The 17306-nt window shown below is 50.9% G+C and overlaps 1 protein-coding gene across 1 annotated transcript; it reads left to right on the forward strand.

Moving 5' to 3' along the window:
* Window positions 1-2693: 2693 nt before the first annotated feature.
* TBC1D25 (TBC1 domain family member 25) lies at window positions 2694-16723 on the forward strand. The gene is made up of 6 exons (XM_047765316.1): window positions 2694-2940; window positions 5240-5349; window positions 6956-7110; window positions 13827-13954; window positions 14092-14280; window positions 15119-16723. The coding sequence occupies exons 1-6, from the start codon at window positions 2821-2823 to the stop codon at window positions 16487-16489; spliced, it is 2073 nt and encodes a 690-aa protein (XP_047621272.1). The 5' UTR covers window positions 2694-2820; the 3' UTR covers window positions 16490-16723.
* Window positions 16724-17306: the final 583 nt, after the last annotated feature.

The raw sequence follows: 17306 nt of genomic DNA on the forward strand, positions 1-17306 counted from the left end.
CCCGCAACCTCATGGTTCCTAGATGGATTCCTTTCTGCTGCGCCATGACCAGAACTCCATACACACTTTATTTTTTGCAACATGGACAGGCTGAGAGTTTTCCAAATCTTCAAGTTCTTCAGTTTACTCAGCCCCTTGTCTCCAGATCAGGGAACCCACAAAAACCCATCACTAACTCCATAACCACCACCCCCCATTTCTCCAAAGACCCCCAATCACTACCCTAAAGATCCCCATCACTCACCCCAGAGATTCCACAAAACACACAGGAATTCCCGCTGTGGCACAACGGGGTTGGTGGCGTCTCTGCAGCCCTGGGACGCAGGTTCAATTCCTGGCCCAGCACAGTGGAGTAAGTATCTGGAGTTGCTGCAGCTGCAGCATAGTTGGCACCTGTGGCTTGAATCTGATCCCTGGCCTGGAAACTCCATCTGCCACAGGGAAGGCCAAAAGAGAAGGGCACAAAACTCACCCCCACATCCTTCCATCACTCACCCCACATGTTCCATCATTAACTCCTAAGATACCCATCACTCCCCACAAACAACCTTTCATGTGTTCCGTAGACTGCCCATCATTCAACTCACAGACCTGCATCACTTGCCCCAACAGACCTCCCATGACGTACAATGCCGTGACTCTCCCCATAGACCCCCTGTCATGTATCACACACACCCTATCACTGTCCTTACAAATCTCCTCTCCTTTACCTCATAGGCCTGTCATCGCTTGCCATAGACATCACTCATCGATCACCCTATAATCCTCTCGTGACCCATCCTGCAGAATCCATCACTTACCTCATATACCCCATCACTCACCCCCATAGATCCCCGCAAATCTTCCATCACTCACCCCACATCCCTTCACTCACCCCACAGATGACCAACAGATTCCCATCAGTCGCCCCACAGATACCCCCTCACCTTCCAGACCCCACCACTCATCCCGCAGTCTCTGTCACCAACTTCAGAGCTTCAGTCATAAAATAAATGGGCACTTGAGGAATTTAGAGGTGATGACAAAGAATAATAAAACCGAAGATACCTGTAGGCTGGCTCTAGGTAACCAGTGTGGTTCTACTCAAGCCCATAGTGCAGCTTTTTGAGAAAAGCCTCACTGTTTTGTTTTTCCTTTTTTTTTTTTAGGGCCGTATCCGTGGCGTATGGAGGTTCCCAGGCTAGGGGTCAAATCAGAGCTACAACTGCTGGCCTACACCACAGCCACAACCACGCACGATCTGAGCTGTGTCTGCTACCTACACCACAGATCATGGCAACACCAGATTCTTAACCCACTGAGCGAGGCCAGGGATCGAACCCGCATCCTCATGGATATTGGTCAGGTTCTTAACCTGCTGAGCCAGAACGGGAACTCTCTAGAAGCAGACTTGCAAACTCCTTGTTTCCATCAGAAAATCCAGCAGTGCTACAGGAAGTGTTTTTGGCTCTAGTACAGGGGACAAGAGAAATGTGCCAATAACCCTCTTCTGGCTTTCCAAAAAACTCCCCAGTACTTACACCTTCTAGAAAATAGAGATCTACTTAATATTAATGCCAAGACAACAAATTAATTTAACAGATATCAAAATAGAATTGCAGACCTCTCCAAAAAGTTAACGTTATGAATAGCATCCATTCAACACTCCAACAATAGTTGAAGTCCAGGCACCTCACAGGACTCCTTTGCTGGAAATTACATTTGTTAAGGGCAGCCTGTACTTTGTCCAAACCACAGGGATGTTGTGTAATGAAGTAAGGAGAATATATCTTTGCGTTTTGCAGTACATAAACTCTCTCAAGCGAGTCTAAGGTACAGCATTCAGCTGATATTTAATACCAGGACTGACCTCAACAGGTTATAAGGATTAAATAAAAACAAAAGCAGGAGTTCCCATCGTGGCGCAGTGGTTAGCGAATCTGACTAGGAACCTTGAGGTTGTGGGTTCGATCCCTGGCCTCGCTCAGTGGGTTAAGGATCCGGCACTGCAGCGAGCTGTGGTGTAGGTTGCAGACGCGGCTCGGATCCCGCGTTGCTGTGGCTCTGGTGTAGGCTGGCAGCTACAGCTCTGATTCGACCCTTAACCTGGGAACCTCCATATGACGCGGGAGCGGCCCAAGAAATGGCAAAAAGACCAAAAAAAAAAAAAAAACTTAAAAAGCTAGGACCTCTAGAGAGCATAAAAATGGCATTTTGGGGGTACATTATTTATTGAAGTATAGCATGCAGGCAGAAGCTGCAAAAACCATAAATGTACAGCTCCATGAATTTTCACAACGTGTAAGCTATTTTCTTTAAAGGTTCTGGAAAAAGGTTTATTCTTCTGTTCAGCGGATTCATCTGAGGTAAGATCCATAGGCATTTGAAACAGATGACATCATCTGTATGCCGAGATTGGAGGCGACTTGGGGCGGGGTGTGGGGCCTTGAGGTCATCGCGCAGCAACTTCCTTTCCCCAGCCCACTTCTCTCGCCCAAATAGGTCATCACTTTAACACACACCTAGGTGCATCCGGAAGCAAACTGCCCAAAGACCCAAACCTGGGACGAGGGGAGGCGGGGCCTCACTAGGGGCCTGCACACTGGCTAAAGTGAAGCAAAATGCCCGGCTACGTGGGGCGGGGCTCTTGGCCACAGCACACTCTGCGCACGCGCAGAGGCGACCTCCACCCTGTGCCAGGTGGGAGGGGGGGGCAGGGTCGCGCGGCGCCCTCTGCGCCTGCGCCCAGGCGCAAGGTGGGGCCGCGGGCGCCCGCACTCTGGGGTGCGCGCAAGGGTAGGGGGCAACGGTCAACTGTCACCCTAGGAGGGTGGCGGCGGCATGGCGACGGCCACTGGATCCCCGGACTTGGCTGGCTCCGGAGCGCCCCCGCCTGGTGGGGGAGCCCAGGCGGCGGCGGCTGAAGAGGAGGAGCGAGAGGTGGTGCGGGTCCGAGTCAAGGTGAGGCTGTCGGCGGGTCGGCCCACCCGCCCGGGGCTCCCGGGGGAGGGGAAGGCGATGGCTGTTCTAGGGTGGAGGGCGGGACCCGAGATTTGGGGTGTTACGTGAGGGGCGAGGCTTGAGGGCAGAGTGATGATGGCGTGAGTAGGGGGTTGGGGGGGCTGCCCCCTGAATGCGGGGGCAGGGAATGGGGCGTGGGGTCTGGAAAGGGAGGGATAGGAGCGTCTGGAATGGATAGGTGGAGATTGCGGGGAGAGAGGAGGGGCTATAGGGTTGGAGGAGGGGCCTTAATTGTTGAGCGGGGCCCTGAGGAATGAGGGAGTCTGTTGCTGTCTGAAAAGCAGGCGCTGAAATCGGTTACCATATGTTTGGAGAGTGCAGTTTTTGGCAGGTCCCCACCCTGGATGAGCGAACACACTCGTCGGGAGACAAACAGCCAAATAAATGAGATGCCTCAGACACTGGTGAATGTCATGGGGACATAAGAAAAAGGTTCTGAACTAGGGAGTCACTTTAGCCAAGGTTGTATAGGGAAATCCGCAGAGAGGTATGGAAGGAGCAGAGACCCTAATAAAAAGGAGTCAGCCATGTGCAGGTCAATAAGGAAGCGTGTTCTAAGCAGAGGGAACAGCACTGGCAAAGGCTGGGAGGTGGGGGATAAGCTTTGGCATGTTCCTTTAGGTTCCTGTATTGCTAGAGTCCTGAGAGGGAGGTGAATCAGAGAGGGGCAGATTGTGAAGGGCCTGGGGTGGGTACTCTGGAGTAAGAAAACTGTTGCAGGAGTTGTAACAGTTGCAGCAAGCAGTGTTGGTGGCTTCGACCAACCATCCGGGTTGGTGGCACTGGTGGTGGTGAGAAGAGGGTAGTAGATTCTGGAGAGAAGTACACAGATCACTTCGGTACAGTAGAGGAAGCGTGTAGGTAGAGGCTGGGGAGTTCAGAAAATAGGTGAGGCCGGAGCTGTGAGTGAGCCACTTGAAGAAAGTGGGAAGGACTTTCCAGACAGGGGGATCAGCATCCTCAAGGGCCTGGAGCCAGAATGTGTTCAGAGCAACTTCCAGGAGTTTGGTAGTACCAGAGTGTAAGGTTCAAACAAGCTGATTGGAGAGAGGCTGGTTGGGGTCCTATAGGCCTACCTGTTGGGGACCCTGAGGTTCCCTTTGAAGAGATTTAAGCAGGGGAGTGTTGTTAGATAGATGTGCTTGATGGGTTGCAACATGGAGGACTGGTTTAATAAGGGCCAGACTGGACATGGTGATCCTGGCAGCCATTGTTGAGGGGATATAGAAGGATTGGATGCCTGGACTATTCCAGTAGCCTCCTCCTCACTGGACCCCTGCTTTCTCCTTTGTCCTCCACAGTCTGTTCTTCATAGAGCATCCAAAGGATCCTATTAAATCCTAAATCAGAGCACATCCCTCCTCTGCTCAGAACCCTCCCAAGGCCCCCTCCTCTCTCAGAGCAAAAACCCAAAGTCTTCCCAGGAGTGCCAGGTGGCTTAATGGTTTGGGACCCAGTGTTGTCTTTGCTGTGGCTCAGGTTGCTACTGTGGTGTGGGTTCGACCCCTGGGCCAGGAACTTCCCCATGCCGTGGGCATAGCCAAAAAATTTATTTATTTATTTATTTATTTATTTATTTTTTGTCTTTTGTTGTTGTAATTGTTGTTGTTGTTGCAATTTCTTGGGCCGCTCCCGCGGCATATGGAGGTTCCCAGGCTAGGGGTCGAATCGGAGCTGCAGCCACCGGCCTACGCCAGAGCCACAGCAACGCAGGATCTGAGCCACGTCTGCAACCTACACCACAGCTCACGGCAACGCCGGATCGTTAACCCACTGAGCAAGGGCAGGGACCGAACCCACAACCTCATGGTTCCTAGTCGGATTCGTTAACCACTGCGCCACGACGGGAACTCCCAAAAAATTTATCTTAAAAAATATTTTTTGTTGTCTTTTTAGGGCTGTACCTACGGCATATGGAAGTTCCCAGGCTAGGGGTCAGTGGAGCCGCAGCTGCTGACCTATACCGTAGACGTAGCAGCGCCAGATCTGACCCACATCCGAGACCTGCACTGCAGCTCTCAGTAGTGCTGGATTCCTAACCCACTGAGAACTTGTATCCTCATGGATATTAGTCAGGCTCTTAACCCACTGAGCCACAACGGGAACTCCCCCCAAAATTAAAAACCAAAATCCTCCCCATGGCCCAGGACTCCCCCCTAGATTTGGCCTTCTGCCGCTCACTCCATTTCAGCGTGGTGGTGTGACCCCTGATGACCTACCCTGTGTCTTCTCTCCCCAGAAATGTGAGAGCTTCCTGCCACCCGAGTTTCGCTCTTTTGCTGTTGACCCCCAGATCACCTCGCTTGATGTGTTACAGCACATCCTCATCCGAGCCTTTGACTTGAATGGGTGAGTCACAGGATGCTGGGGAAAACTGATGGGCCACTCACCTCGACAGTGGTGCTTTGGCTTTTTGGTGTTGTTTGGCAGGGTTTTGGGTTTGTTTATTTGTTTCATTATAAATAACCCCACAGTGAACAAACAGCTACATGCATATCTCAGAACATCTGGGGAAATCTAGCCATAGGATAAATTCCTAGCGGTGATATGGTTGAGTTAAATAGTGTATGCTTTTTAAAATTTCAACACATGTTTCCAAAATGCTCTCCAAATAGGTATTACCAATCTATGGTCTCACCAGCAGCATATAAAATTCCCTCACACCCTCACCAACACTAGTTACTAGAAGACACTGGAAAATTTGCCAACCTGATACATGAAAATTGATGTCTCTTGGGGGGCAGGTGTGATGGTTATTTTCATTTTTGTTATTTTGGAGGAATATACGCACATGGTAACACACTCAAAAGAGCACAAAGGTGGTAGGTAGTTAGGATGTTTCCATGGTTACAAGAGTTATTACACAACATACTTTTTTTTTTTTTTTTTTTTAGGGCCACACCTGCGGCATATGGAAATTCCCAGGCTAGCAGTCAAATTGGAGCTGTAGCATCCGGCCTTCGCCACAGCCACAGCAATGCTGGATCTGAGCCACATCTGAGACCTACTCCAAAGCTCACAGCACCGCCGGATCCTTAACCCACTGAGTGGGGCCAGAGATCGAACCCACATTCTCATGGATACTGGCCGAGTTCGTTACCACTGAGCCACAACGGGAACTCCATCACACAATGTACTTCTTTGCGTAGATGCACAGGGGTAACTGAAAACCAAATTCTTAGCTGTTATTCGACTTTTTTGGCATAAGTATTTTTTTTGTTGTGAAAAATAACAAACGCAAAGATTGCTTTATTTTTTTATGCACAAGGCAGCTTTCTTCCCACTTCTATCCCTTAACTACTCTGTTACCCTTTCTAGAGGGGACCATGTTATCAGTTTCCAACGTGCTCTCCAGATACTGGCAGGTGTGTATCTGTTTCTGTGTTTGTGAAAAAGTGGAAATAAATGATCTGACCTCAGGCTGCCTGAAATCCTTGGTGTAGTACCCAGCACATAGTAGGAAATGGTTTTCTTTCTTTCTTTCTTTTTTTAGGGCCGCACATGCAGCCTATGGAGGTTCCCAGGCTAGGGGTCGAATCAGAGCTACAGCTGCTGGCCTACGCCGCAGCCACAGCAATGCAGACTCTGAGCTACACCTGTGACCTACGCCACAGCTCACAGGAACACCAGATCCTTAACCCACTGAGTGGGACCAGGGATCAATCCCACTTCATCACGGATACTAGTTGGGTTCGTTACTGCTGAGCCACAATGGGAACTCCCAAGAATTTGTTTTCAAAACCATCTGTCTAGAGTCCCTGGCTCGGTGGATTAAAGACCTGGCGTTGTTATTGCTGTGGCTCTGGTTACTGCTGTGGCGTAGGTTCGATCCCTGGACTGGGAACTTGCACATGCCACCGACATAGCCAAAAAAAAAAAAATCTGTCTTCCCCTGATTTTTTCCTAAACTGTCCCTGAGGACTCCACTGAAAGCTGCCACCTCTCCTCTGTGCAGAAAGAAGAACTTTGGTATCAGCTACCTGGGCCGCGATCGGCTGGGGCAGGAAGCTTACCTCTCACTGCTGTCTGACTGGGACCTCAGCACGGCCTTCGCCACTGCCTCCAAACCTTACCTGCATCTGCGCGTGGATATTCGGCCCACTGAGGATAGTGAGTAACTGGTGCCCCAGGGCCCTGCTGGGATTCCCGCCCCCTTTCCCCATAGGATGAGTCCACCCTTCACGATACATTTCTGGCACAGGGGGCTAGCGAGCAAGGTGTCCTGGATCCAAATCCTGCCTTGGCTCCTGGGCCTTCATTTCCTTCCCTGTAAAGTAGAGATAATGGTATCTTAAGACCATCAGGAGGATTAAACAGGGAAATTCATGCAAAAATGCCTGGAACTGTGCATGGCTGCATAGTGAATGCTCAAAAAGTATTAGCTCTGGGAGTTCCTGTCGTGGCTCAGTGGCTAACCAATCCGACGAGGAACCATGAGGTTGCGGGTTCGATCCCTGGCCTCGCTCAGTGGGTTAAGGATCTGGTATTGCCGTGAGCTGTGGTGTAGGTGGCAGACGTGGCTCGGATCCTGCGTGGCTGTGGCTCTGGAGTAGGCTGGTGGCTACAGCTCCGATTAGACCCCTAGCATGGGAACCTCCATATGCCACGGGAGTGGCCCTAGAAATGGCAAAAAGACAAAAAAAAAAAGTATTAGCTCTAATCACAGTAATGATCAGGTTGTATTTGTTATAGCATACAATCTAGAAATATATGTTATAATGGTTTATTGCAGTATAACATTAGAGCTGTAGTATTACATGTTTCAGTTATAATAATACATAACTATGATAATGCTGATGATAGTGATGATAATGGTATTTATTCATTCACTCATCCTGCAGTCATGTTCATGTGTTTATTTCTTTGAGCTCTGGCCACTTGCAGTCTTCTCATATCTGTTCCCTACTCTTTTTGTTTGTTTGTTTGTTTTTTGTCTTTCATTTTTTTAGGGCTGCTCCTGCAGCACATGGAGGTTCCCAGGCCAGGGGTCGAATTGGAGCTGTAGCTGCCAGCCTACACCATAGCCACAGCCACTCGGGATCCGAGCTGCCTCTGCTACCTACACCACAGCTCACGGCAACACCAGATCCTTAAGCCACTGAGCAAGGCCAGGGATCGAACCCGCATCCTCATGGATCCTAGTCAAGTCTGTTAACCACTGAGCCACAATGGGAACTCCTGTTCCCCTACTCTTACCTGTACTGGCCCCTGGGAGCCCATAGATAAATTAGGATAGTCCCAAAATTGTGGTTATGGAGTTCCCATCATGGCGCAGCAGAAACAAATCTGACTAGGAGCTATGAGGTTGTGGGTGTGATCCCTGGCCTCGCTCAGTGCGTCAAGGATCCGATGTTGCCGTGAGCCGTGTTATAGGTCGCAGACACGGCTCGGATCCCAAGTTGGTGTGGCTGTGGCGTAGGCCGGCAGCTGTAGCTCCAATTCAACCCCTAGCCTGGGAACCTCCGTATGCCGTGGGTTCGGGCCTAAAAAAATAAGACAAAAAAGATAAAAAACATTGATTATGGAGCATACTATTAGATAATAATACTGCATTGGCATTAAATTTCCTAAGTATGGTAATGGTATCATGGTTATTAAAAGAAAATATTCTTGTTCTCTGGAAAAAGACAGTTAAGTATTAAGGAGTAAAGTGTCACAATATCAGCAAAAAATTCACCAAAAAAGGGTACATATATGGAGAGAGCCAGATGAAGCAAACATGCCCAAAACCTGAACAGTTAGGAGAGCCAGGTGAAGGATGTATGGATAGTCAAGGTATTCATCTTTTTAATTTCGTAGATTAGAAATATATATAGGAGTTCCCGTTGTGGCGCAGTGGTTAACGAATCCGATGAGGAACCATGAGGTTGCGGGTTCGATCCCTGGCCTTGCTCAGTGGGTTAAGGATCTGGTGTTGCTGCGAGCTGTGGTGTAGGTCGCAGACGTGGTCAGAATCCCTTGTTGCTGTGGCTCTGTTGCAGGCCGGCAGCTATGGCTCCAATTAGACCCCTCGCCTGGGTACCTCCATATGCTGCGGGTGTGGCCCTAGAAAAGACAAAAAAAAAAAGAAAAAAGAAAAAATATATATATATTTCTTTTCTTTTTTCTTTTTTTTTGTCTTTTTGTCTTTTCCAGGGCCGCACCTGCAGCATATGGAGTTTCCCACAATCTCATGGAGCCTAATCGGATTCCTTCACCACTGAGCCACGACAGGAACTCCTGATTAGAGATATTTCTAAAATAAAAGTTGTGGGGAGTTCCCATTGTGGCTCAGCAGGTTAAGAACCCGACTGGTGTCCGTGACAATGTGGGTTTCACCCCCGGCCCTGCTCAGTGAGTTAAGGTTCCAGCATTGCCATGAGCTGCAGCATAGGTTGAGGATGAGCCTTGGATCTGGCACTGCTGTGGCCGTGGCATCAGCTTCAGCTGTAGTGATTCAAACCACAGCCCAGACTTCCATATGCCGCAGGTGTGGCCCTAAAAAGAAGGAAAAAAGTTGTGGAGTGGAAGACATGGTTCCCAGCCTTAGGGGGACTCACACTGCCTGTTTGGGATGCTTGAGGCATTTTATTGATGTCATAGTAACATGTAAACAGCTAACACGTGTTGAACAGTTGGAGCCATTCTGCACACATAATACTTATTCATTGGAGTTCCCATTGTGATTCAGCGGATTATGAACCCAACTAGTATCCATGAGGATGCAAGTTCAATCCCTGGCCTCGCTCAGTGTGTTAAAGGACCCAGCATTGCCATGAGCTGTGGTCTAGGTCGCAGATGCAGCTTGGATCTGGCATTGCTACATCTGTGGCTTAGGCTGGCAGCTGCAGCTCCGATTCAACCCCTAGCCTGGGAACGTCCATATGCCATAGGTGCGGCCCTAAAAAGCAGGGAAAAAAAATCCAGATAAATAGTTAAATGCCAGCATCATTTATTAAATAGAAACCTTTCACACACTGATATGAAATGCCACTGTTGTCATGTACTGAGTTCCCTCATGTACTCAGATTTATTTCTGGGCTTTCTATTGCATTCCACCAATTGGCCCTGTCTGATGCTAGTGCTGACACCATATTTTTATCACAGTGGTTTTGTGATACAGCTTAATAAAGCAAGCATTGCCTTCCTCCCACTATTTTTTTTTTTTTTTGGCTCTTCTTAACTATTCTTTTTTTTTTTTTTTTGGGGGTCTTTTCTAGGGCCACTCCCACAGCATATGGAGGTTCCCAGGCTAGGGGTCGAATCAGAGGTGTAGCCGCTGGCCTACATCAGAGCCACAGCAACACAGGATCCGAGCCGCGTCTGCAACCTATACCACAGCTCACGGCAACACTGGATCCTTAACCCACTGAGGGAGGCCAGGGACCGAACCTGCAACCTCATGGTTCCTAGTTGGATTCGTTAACCACTGAGCCACAACGGGAACTCCTTCTTAACTATTCTTAAGGTTCCTTCATACGAACCTTAAAATAATTTAATCCAGTTCCAAGAGAAACGTCATTACATTTCTGATTGGCATTGCATAGAATCTGTGTAATTTAGTGTCTGGGAGCTTTGGAGGTTTTATGCAATATAGTATGTAGAGCATATATTATGTGATACTGTGAGCAAGGCCTGGGGCATAAGGAAGCACTTGGATGTTTCTTCAGGGAAATGTGTGCATATTCACACTTAGTGGGTTATATAAAGACTATATATAGTCTCATGTCAGTTCATATCCAGTTTTGCCACTAGATGAGCTTGTGCTTGTAGAAATCCTTTGCCCAATTTATTAATAGGTTCTTTCTTTTTAAAATCAATATAGAATGTCTCTCTTTTCCCATGATGTTTTTGGCCTTGAGCAGTGCTTTTTCTGACTTTCATGTGGCTGCTCTTGCTTTCTGGTTCTTTGTGTTTGCCAGGGATACCTTCAGGTTTCTTCAGTTTTTAACCTTTCTTCTTCCTTTTCTTTTTTTTTCTTTTTTTTTCTTTTTTTTGGCCATGCCCAAAGCATGCAGAAGTTTCCGGCCCAGGGATCCAACGTGTGCCACAACCATGACCAGAGCCACTGCAGGGACAATGCCGGATCCTTAACCTGCTGCACTGCAAGGGAACTCCCAATTTTTAAGCTTTCTTTGTCACCTAGTTTTAGGTATGTCTCTCATAAAAAGTCCATGGCTGGATTTTTATGCATTCTTACACAATCAACAGTGAAATCTTTTGACCACTTTTCCATCCAGTTTCTGTCATGAAATGGAAGCTTTGGAACACTTCCCATTTTTTTTTTTTTTTTTGGCTTTTGTTTTGTTTTTGGTCTTTTTAGGGCCGCACCCATGGCATATGAAAGTTCCCAGGCTAGTGGTAGAATTGGAGCTGTAGCTGCCAGCCTACACCACAGCCACAGCAACTCGGGATTTGAGCCACATCTGCGACCTACACCACAGATCATGGCAATGGCAGATCCTTAGCCCACTGAGTGAGGACAGAGATCGAACCTGCATCCTCATGGATACTAGTCAGGTTCATTACCATTGAGCCACGATGGGAACTCTGACTTTTTTTTTTTTTTTTTTTGGCTGTATCCATAGCATGCAAAGTTACTGGGCCAGGGATCAAACCTGTACCACAGTAGTAACCAGAGCCGCATCAGTGACAATACTGAGTCCTTAACCACTAGGCCACCAGAGAACTCCAGGAATACTTCTAATTCTCATTCTTCCTCTGATTCCTAACCCTTAATTTCTGGGCTTTGCTTAAACAGTAATTTTTTTTTCAATTCCAGATTATCATTATTTTTTCATTAGAGTAAATGGCTTATGTTTCAGGGATTCCAATGTAACACTTGAGTTACAAACTCCCATGAGTTCCCTAGTGGCTCAGTGGGTTAGGGATCTAGGATTGTCCTTGTAGCAGCCTGGGCTGCTGCCGTGGCACGGGTTCAGTCCCTGGCCTGGGAATTTTTATATCTTGCAGGCACAGGCAAAAAACAAAGTCCAGATCTTTGTTATTTTATGTTTAACTGTGTGTGTGTATCTGTGTGTGTATATACACACATATATCTTTTTAGAGCTGCACTTGCAGCATATGGAAGTTCCCAGGCTAGGGGTCAAATCGGGGCCTACGCCACAGCCACAGCAATGCCAGGTCCGAGCTTCATCTGAGTACTTCACTACAGCAACAATGCCAGATCCTTAACCCACTGAGAGAGGCCAGGGATTGAATCCGTGTCCTCACAGATACTAATTGGATTCTTTTTTTTTTTTTTGTCTTTTTGCCTTTTCTAGGGCCGCACCCGAGGCATATGGAGGTTCCCAGGCGAGGGGTCCAATCGGAGCTGTAGCTGCTAGCCTACACCAGAACCACAGTAACACCAGATCCGAGTTGCGTCTGCGACCTACACCACAGCTCACGGCAACACCAGATCCTTAACCCACTGAACGAGGCCAGGGATCAAACCCGCAACCTCATGGTTCCTAGTCGGATTTGTTAACCACTGAGCCACGACGGGAACTCCATTAATTGGATTCTTAACCTCTGAGCTACAATGGGAACTCCTGTTTAACTGTAAACATTAGAAACTTGTGGCCTGGAGTTCCTGTCATGGCTCAGTGGTTAAAAAACCCGACTAGTATCCATGAGGATGAGGGTTCGATCCCTGGCCTCACTCAGTGGGTTAAGGATTCGGCGTTGCTGTTGCCATGAGCTGTGGTGTAGGTCTCAGATGTGGCTCGGATCCCACAGTGCTGTGCCTGTGGCATAGGCTGGCAGCTACAGCTCTGATTCGACCCTTAGCCTGGGGACCCTGTAAGCTATGGGTGCAGCCCTAAAAAGACAAAAGACAGAAAACAAAAACTGTGGCCTGTCACCATTTACCCTTCCTTTTGCCTCCCCCAACTTGAGCCCTATAGTCATTCAGCTGTCATTGGGTAGCGAACTTCTCTGTTTTCTTCCAATAAGGGGCATGGGTTAGATGGACTCTTAATGATGAGAAAAATCTTGCTTTGGCTGTGGTGGATGCATGCAGGCTTGGCTGGGTGTGGGGCCCTTAGATCTCAAGCCTTTCTTCAGTGCCCCATGTGTGCTGTGAGCCAGTGTCTGGCTTCCAGAGCCCATCGCCAGTTTTTCAACCTTTCACAACTTTGCAGCTGTGAGCAGCCCGTTCTTTGTTTTTGGAAGCTGGCAAGAGCCTGTCTTCATTCTCAGAATGTGAGCATTTAACCAGCAGGTGAACAGAGTTGGGGGAGTCCCGGGCATGGTATGTGCTATTTGTTAGTTCATCCTTGCCTTTTTTAATTTCAATTTTTTTATTTTTTGTCTTTTTAGGGCCACACCCACAGCATATGGAAGTTCCCAGGCCAGGGGTCCAATTGGAGCTGTAGCCGCCGGCCTACGCCACAGTCTCGGCAACGCAAGATCCGAGCCATGTCTGCGACCTACACCACGGCTCATGGCAATGACAGATCCTTAACCCACTGAGTGAGGCCAGGGACCAAACCCGCATCCTCATGGCTCCTAGCTAGGTTCTTAACCTGCTGAGCCATGGTGGGAACTCCTTGTTCCTCTTGTTTATACTGACATTAAGCTCTGTGATCTCTCCTGGCACATAGTAAGTACTCAATAACTATTATTTTATATCAATGGACTCATGCTGTGAGAGTCTACCCAGCCGTTCTGTGAAACAGTTCCCGCAAGAGGATTAGTCATGGGTTGACATTCTGCATAATTTGGGTGACATGGGAAGGGAGTAGGGGAGTGGCTCATTGCCCTATGGGTGGCCTGGCTTTAGTGGGAGAGGAATCCGGCCCTGAGGTCTGGGGGGTCTCATCCCTGTCATTCTGTGCGCCTAGGCCCGCTGCTGGAAGACTGGGACATAATCAGCCCCAAGGATGTCATTGGCTCCGATGTGCTGCTAGCTGAGAAACGGTCCTCGCTGACGACAGCTGCCCTGCCCTTCACACAGTCCATCCTCTCTCAGGTGGTTTCACGGAGCCCTGGGGCCCAGCCGCGGTTGGAGGGCAGGGCCCCCTTGGTACCCCAGATTCCAAGCATGCCGGTTGGCCCCTGCCCCTGGCCCCAGTTGACCAGTGGCTTCCCGGCCTCCTTCCCTTACAGGTGGGCCGCACCTTGTCTAAGGTCCAGCAGGTGCTGAGCTGGTCATACGGGGAAGACGTGAAGCCCTTCAAGCCCCCCTTGAGCGATGCGGAGTTTCACACGTACCTGAACCACGAGGGCCAGCTCTCCCGCCCTGAGGAGCTGCGCCTGCGGATCTATCACGGTGGCGTTGAGCCCTCCCTGCGAAAGGTGAGCCTTCTTGGCCACTCATTGGTTCCTTCGCTCCCGCAGTCACAAAGCGCTCAAGAGGTGGCAGTGGAGGGGTGGTGGGAGGGATGGACTGGGGGTTTGGGACGGGCCTGTGCACGCTGAGGTATATGGAATGGTGGCCCACGGGGACGTGCTGTAGAGCACAGGCAACTCTACTCAGTATTCTGTGATCATCTGTGTGGGGAAAGAATCCGAGAGAGAATGGATGTGTGTATGTGTGTGACTGGGTCACTTTGTTGTACAGCAGAAATCATCACAACCTTGTAAATTATTTTTTAAATTTATTTAATTAATTTTTTTTTTTTTGCTTTTTCTAGGGCTGTTCTGGTAGCATATGGAGGTTCCCAGGCTAGGGGTCGAATCGGAGCTGTAGCCGCTGGCCTCTGCCAAAGCCACAGCAATGCAGAATCCAAGCTGTGTCTGTGACCTACACCACAGCTCCCGGCAACGCCGGATCCTTCACCCATGGAGCAAGGCCAGGGATCGAACCTGCAACCTCATGGTTCCTCATCGGATTCGTTAACCACTGAGCCATGACGAGAACTCCCATTTTTTCCCTTTTTTTTTTTTTTTGACTATACTTCAGTAAAACTTTAAAAAAAAAAACACCAAATAGCTCAAGAGACACCTGCGGCCGGCCCCCTCATCATGGGGTGGCATGGAACTAGTCTAGGGCAACAGGCTCACCTTCAGGAGGGGGCGAGGAGTCAGCAGCGGAGGGCCGAGGCCCAAGGCCGGAGGGGCTGAGCGGTAACATGCCAGGGTAGGGCAACTGGTCCAGGGACCCTCAGTCTCACCTCCTTTCATCCCTGGCCAGGTGGTGTGGCGGTACCTGCTGAACGTGTATCCCGACGGGCTGACGGGCCGCGAGCGGATGGACTACATGAAACGCAAGAGCCGCGAGTATGAGCAGCTCAAGAGCGAGTGGGCTCAGCGAGCGAGCCCCGAGGACCTGGAGTTCATCCGCAGCACCGTCCTCAAGGACGTGCTGCGTACCGACCGGGCCCACCCCTACTACGCGGGGCCCGAGGATGGCCCACACCTGCGGGCTCTGCACGACCTGCTCACCACCTACGCCGTCACGCACCCACAGGTGTCCTACTGCCAGGGCATGAGCGACCTGGCCTCGCCCATCCTGGCCGTCATGGACCACGAGGGCCACGCCTTCGTCTGCTTTTGTGGCATCATGAAGCGCCTGGCCGCGAACTTCCACCCTGATGGCCGCGCCATGGCCACCAAGTTCGCGCACCTCAAGCTGCTGCTGCGCCACGCGGACCCCGACTTCTACCAGTACTTGCAGGAAGCCGGCGCCGACGACCTCTTCTTCTGCTACCGGTGGCTGCTGCTGGAGCTCAAGCGCGAGTTCGCCTTCGACGACGCCCTCCGCATGCTGGAGGTCACCTGGAGCTCGCTGCCCCCCGATCCACCAGAGCACGAGGTAGAGCTCGTTGGTCCCCCCAGCCTGGGGGCAGACACCGGCTTCGGGGCCCACAGGGGGCGGCCCGTGCGGCAGAGGCACATGCTGAGGCCCGCCGGCGGCGGGGGAGGCAGTGCCTTTGAAGATGCCGTTGACCACTTGGCCGCCACCAGCCAGGGGCCCGGCGGCAGCGGCGGGGGGCGTCTCCTGAGACAAGCCAGCCTGGACGACCTCCAGCAACTCAGGGATAACACGGGCCCCAGGAGGGACGCCCTGGTCCAGCTGCCCCACCCCGCTGCCCTCATCAGCTCCAAGTCTCTCTCTGAGCCCTTGCTGAACTCCTCCGACCCCCTGCTTTCCCCCTCTTCCCGCCCCGACTCCCCATCCTCCTCGTCTCCGCCATCCACCCAGGACGCCTCTCCTGCCGGTGACGCGGCTGCGGGCTCCCCCTTGATGCCAGAGGCGGGCTCCCCGCAAGACCCTGGGAAGTCCCTGCCCCCCCCACCCCCCCTGGGCCTGCCCCCACCGCAGGAGTTTGGCCGAGGGAACCCGTTCATGCTCTTCCTCTGCCTGGCCATCCTGCTGGAGCACCGCGACCACATCATGCGCAACGGGCTGGATTACAACGAGCTGGCCATGCACTTTGACCGCCTGGTGCGAAAACACCACCTGGGGCGCGTCCTCCGCCGGGCCAAGGCTCTCTTCGCTGATTACCTGCAGTCAGAGGTGTGGGACTCGGAGGAGGGGGCCGAGGCCACAGCCCCATCCTGATCAGGCTGCCTCCAGTCCACCATCAGCCCCACCAGATCTCCGTTTGTGGCCACGAGAGCCTCCACGAGACCACGCCTCCCTGCCTGCCCGCCCTAGACCTGTGGGAGCTCAGTGCCCTCTCTCCCCAGGTCTGAGAGCGCGGGGCTCTGCCTCAGCACAGCCCCACGGAGGCCATGGCCTCCTCCTTCTGTCCTTGTTGTTTTGTTTTTAACAATTGTACTTTGCACACACGAAGGTCCCTGTGGTCTGTGTGTCTCTCTGTCCCCTCCCTGGTTTGTGTGGTACGCGGAGTCCCCAGGGGCTCTTTACCTGATGGAACCGACATACTTCCCGTTTCAAGTGAAGGGCGCCTCCTGCTTCCCCAGTGGCAGCAGAATGGATGCTGAGACATCCGTTCTAGAAGGTGAGCCCAGGTCAAGGACAGGTTCGAGGAGGCCTGAGGCTGTTGTGTAGTATGTATGTCTACCTGGAAGGGCCTGGAGTATGAATATACGCTTTAAGGACAGGCCCTTAAATGAGGGATGGCCCTGACTCAGAAAGGGCCAGATGCCTTACAAAGACTGGGAGGTGTGGGCTGCTTAGAAACATTGGGCCAGCTATCTCTAACATGCCACCTGTCACCATTTCTAGCATGCAGACCCTTCCCTGTGAGTCTTTTTTTTTTTTGTCTTTTGTCTTTTGTTGTTGTTGTTGTTGTTGCTATTTCTTGGGCCGCTCCCGCGGCATATGGAGGTTCCCAGGCTAGGGGTCCAATTGGAGCTGTAGCCACCGGCCTACGCCAGAGCCACAGCAACGCGGGATCCGAGCCGCGTCTGCA

The sequence above is a fragment of the Phacochoerus africanus genome, chromosome X (assembly GCF_016906955.1).
Source record: "Phacochoerus africanus isolate WHEZ1 chromosome X, ROS_Pafr_v1, whole genome shotgun sequence".
Lineage (NCBI taxonomy): Eukaryota > Metazoa > Chordata > Mammalia > Artiodactyla > Suidae > Phacochoerus > Phacochoerus africanus.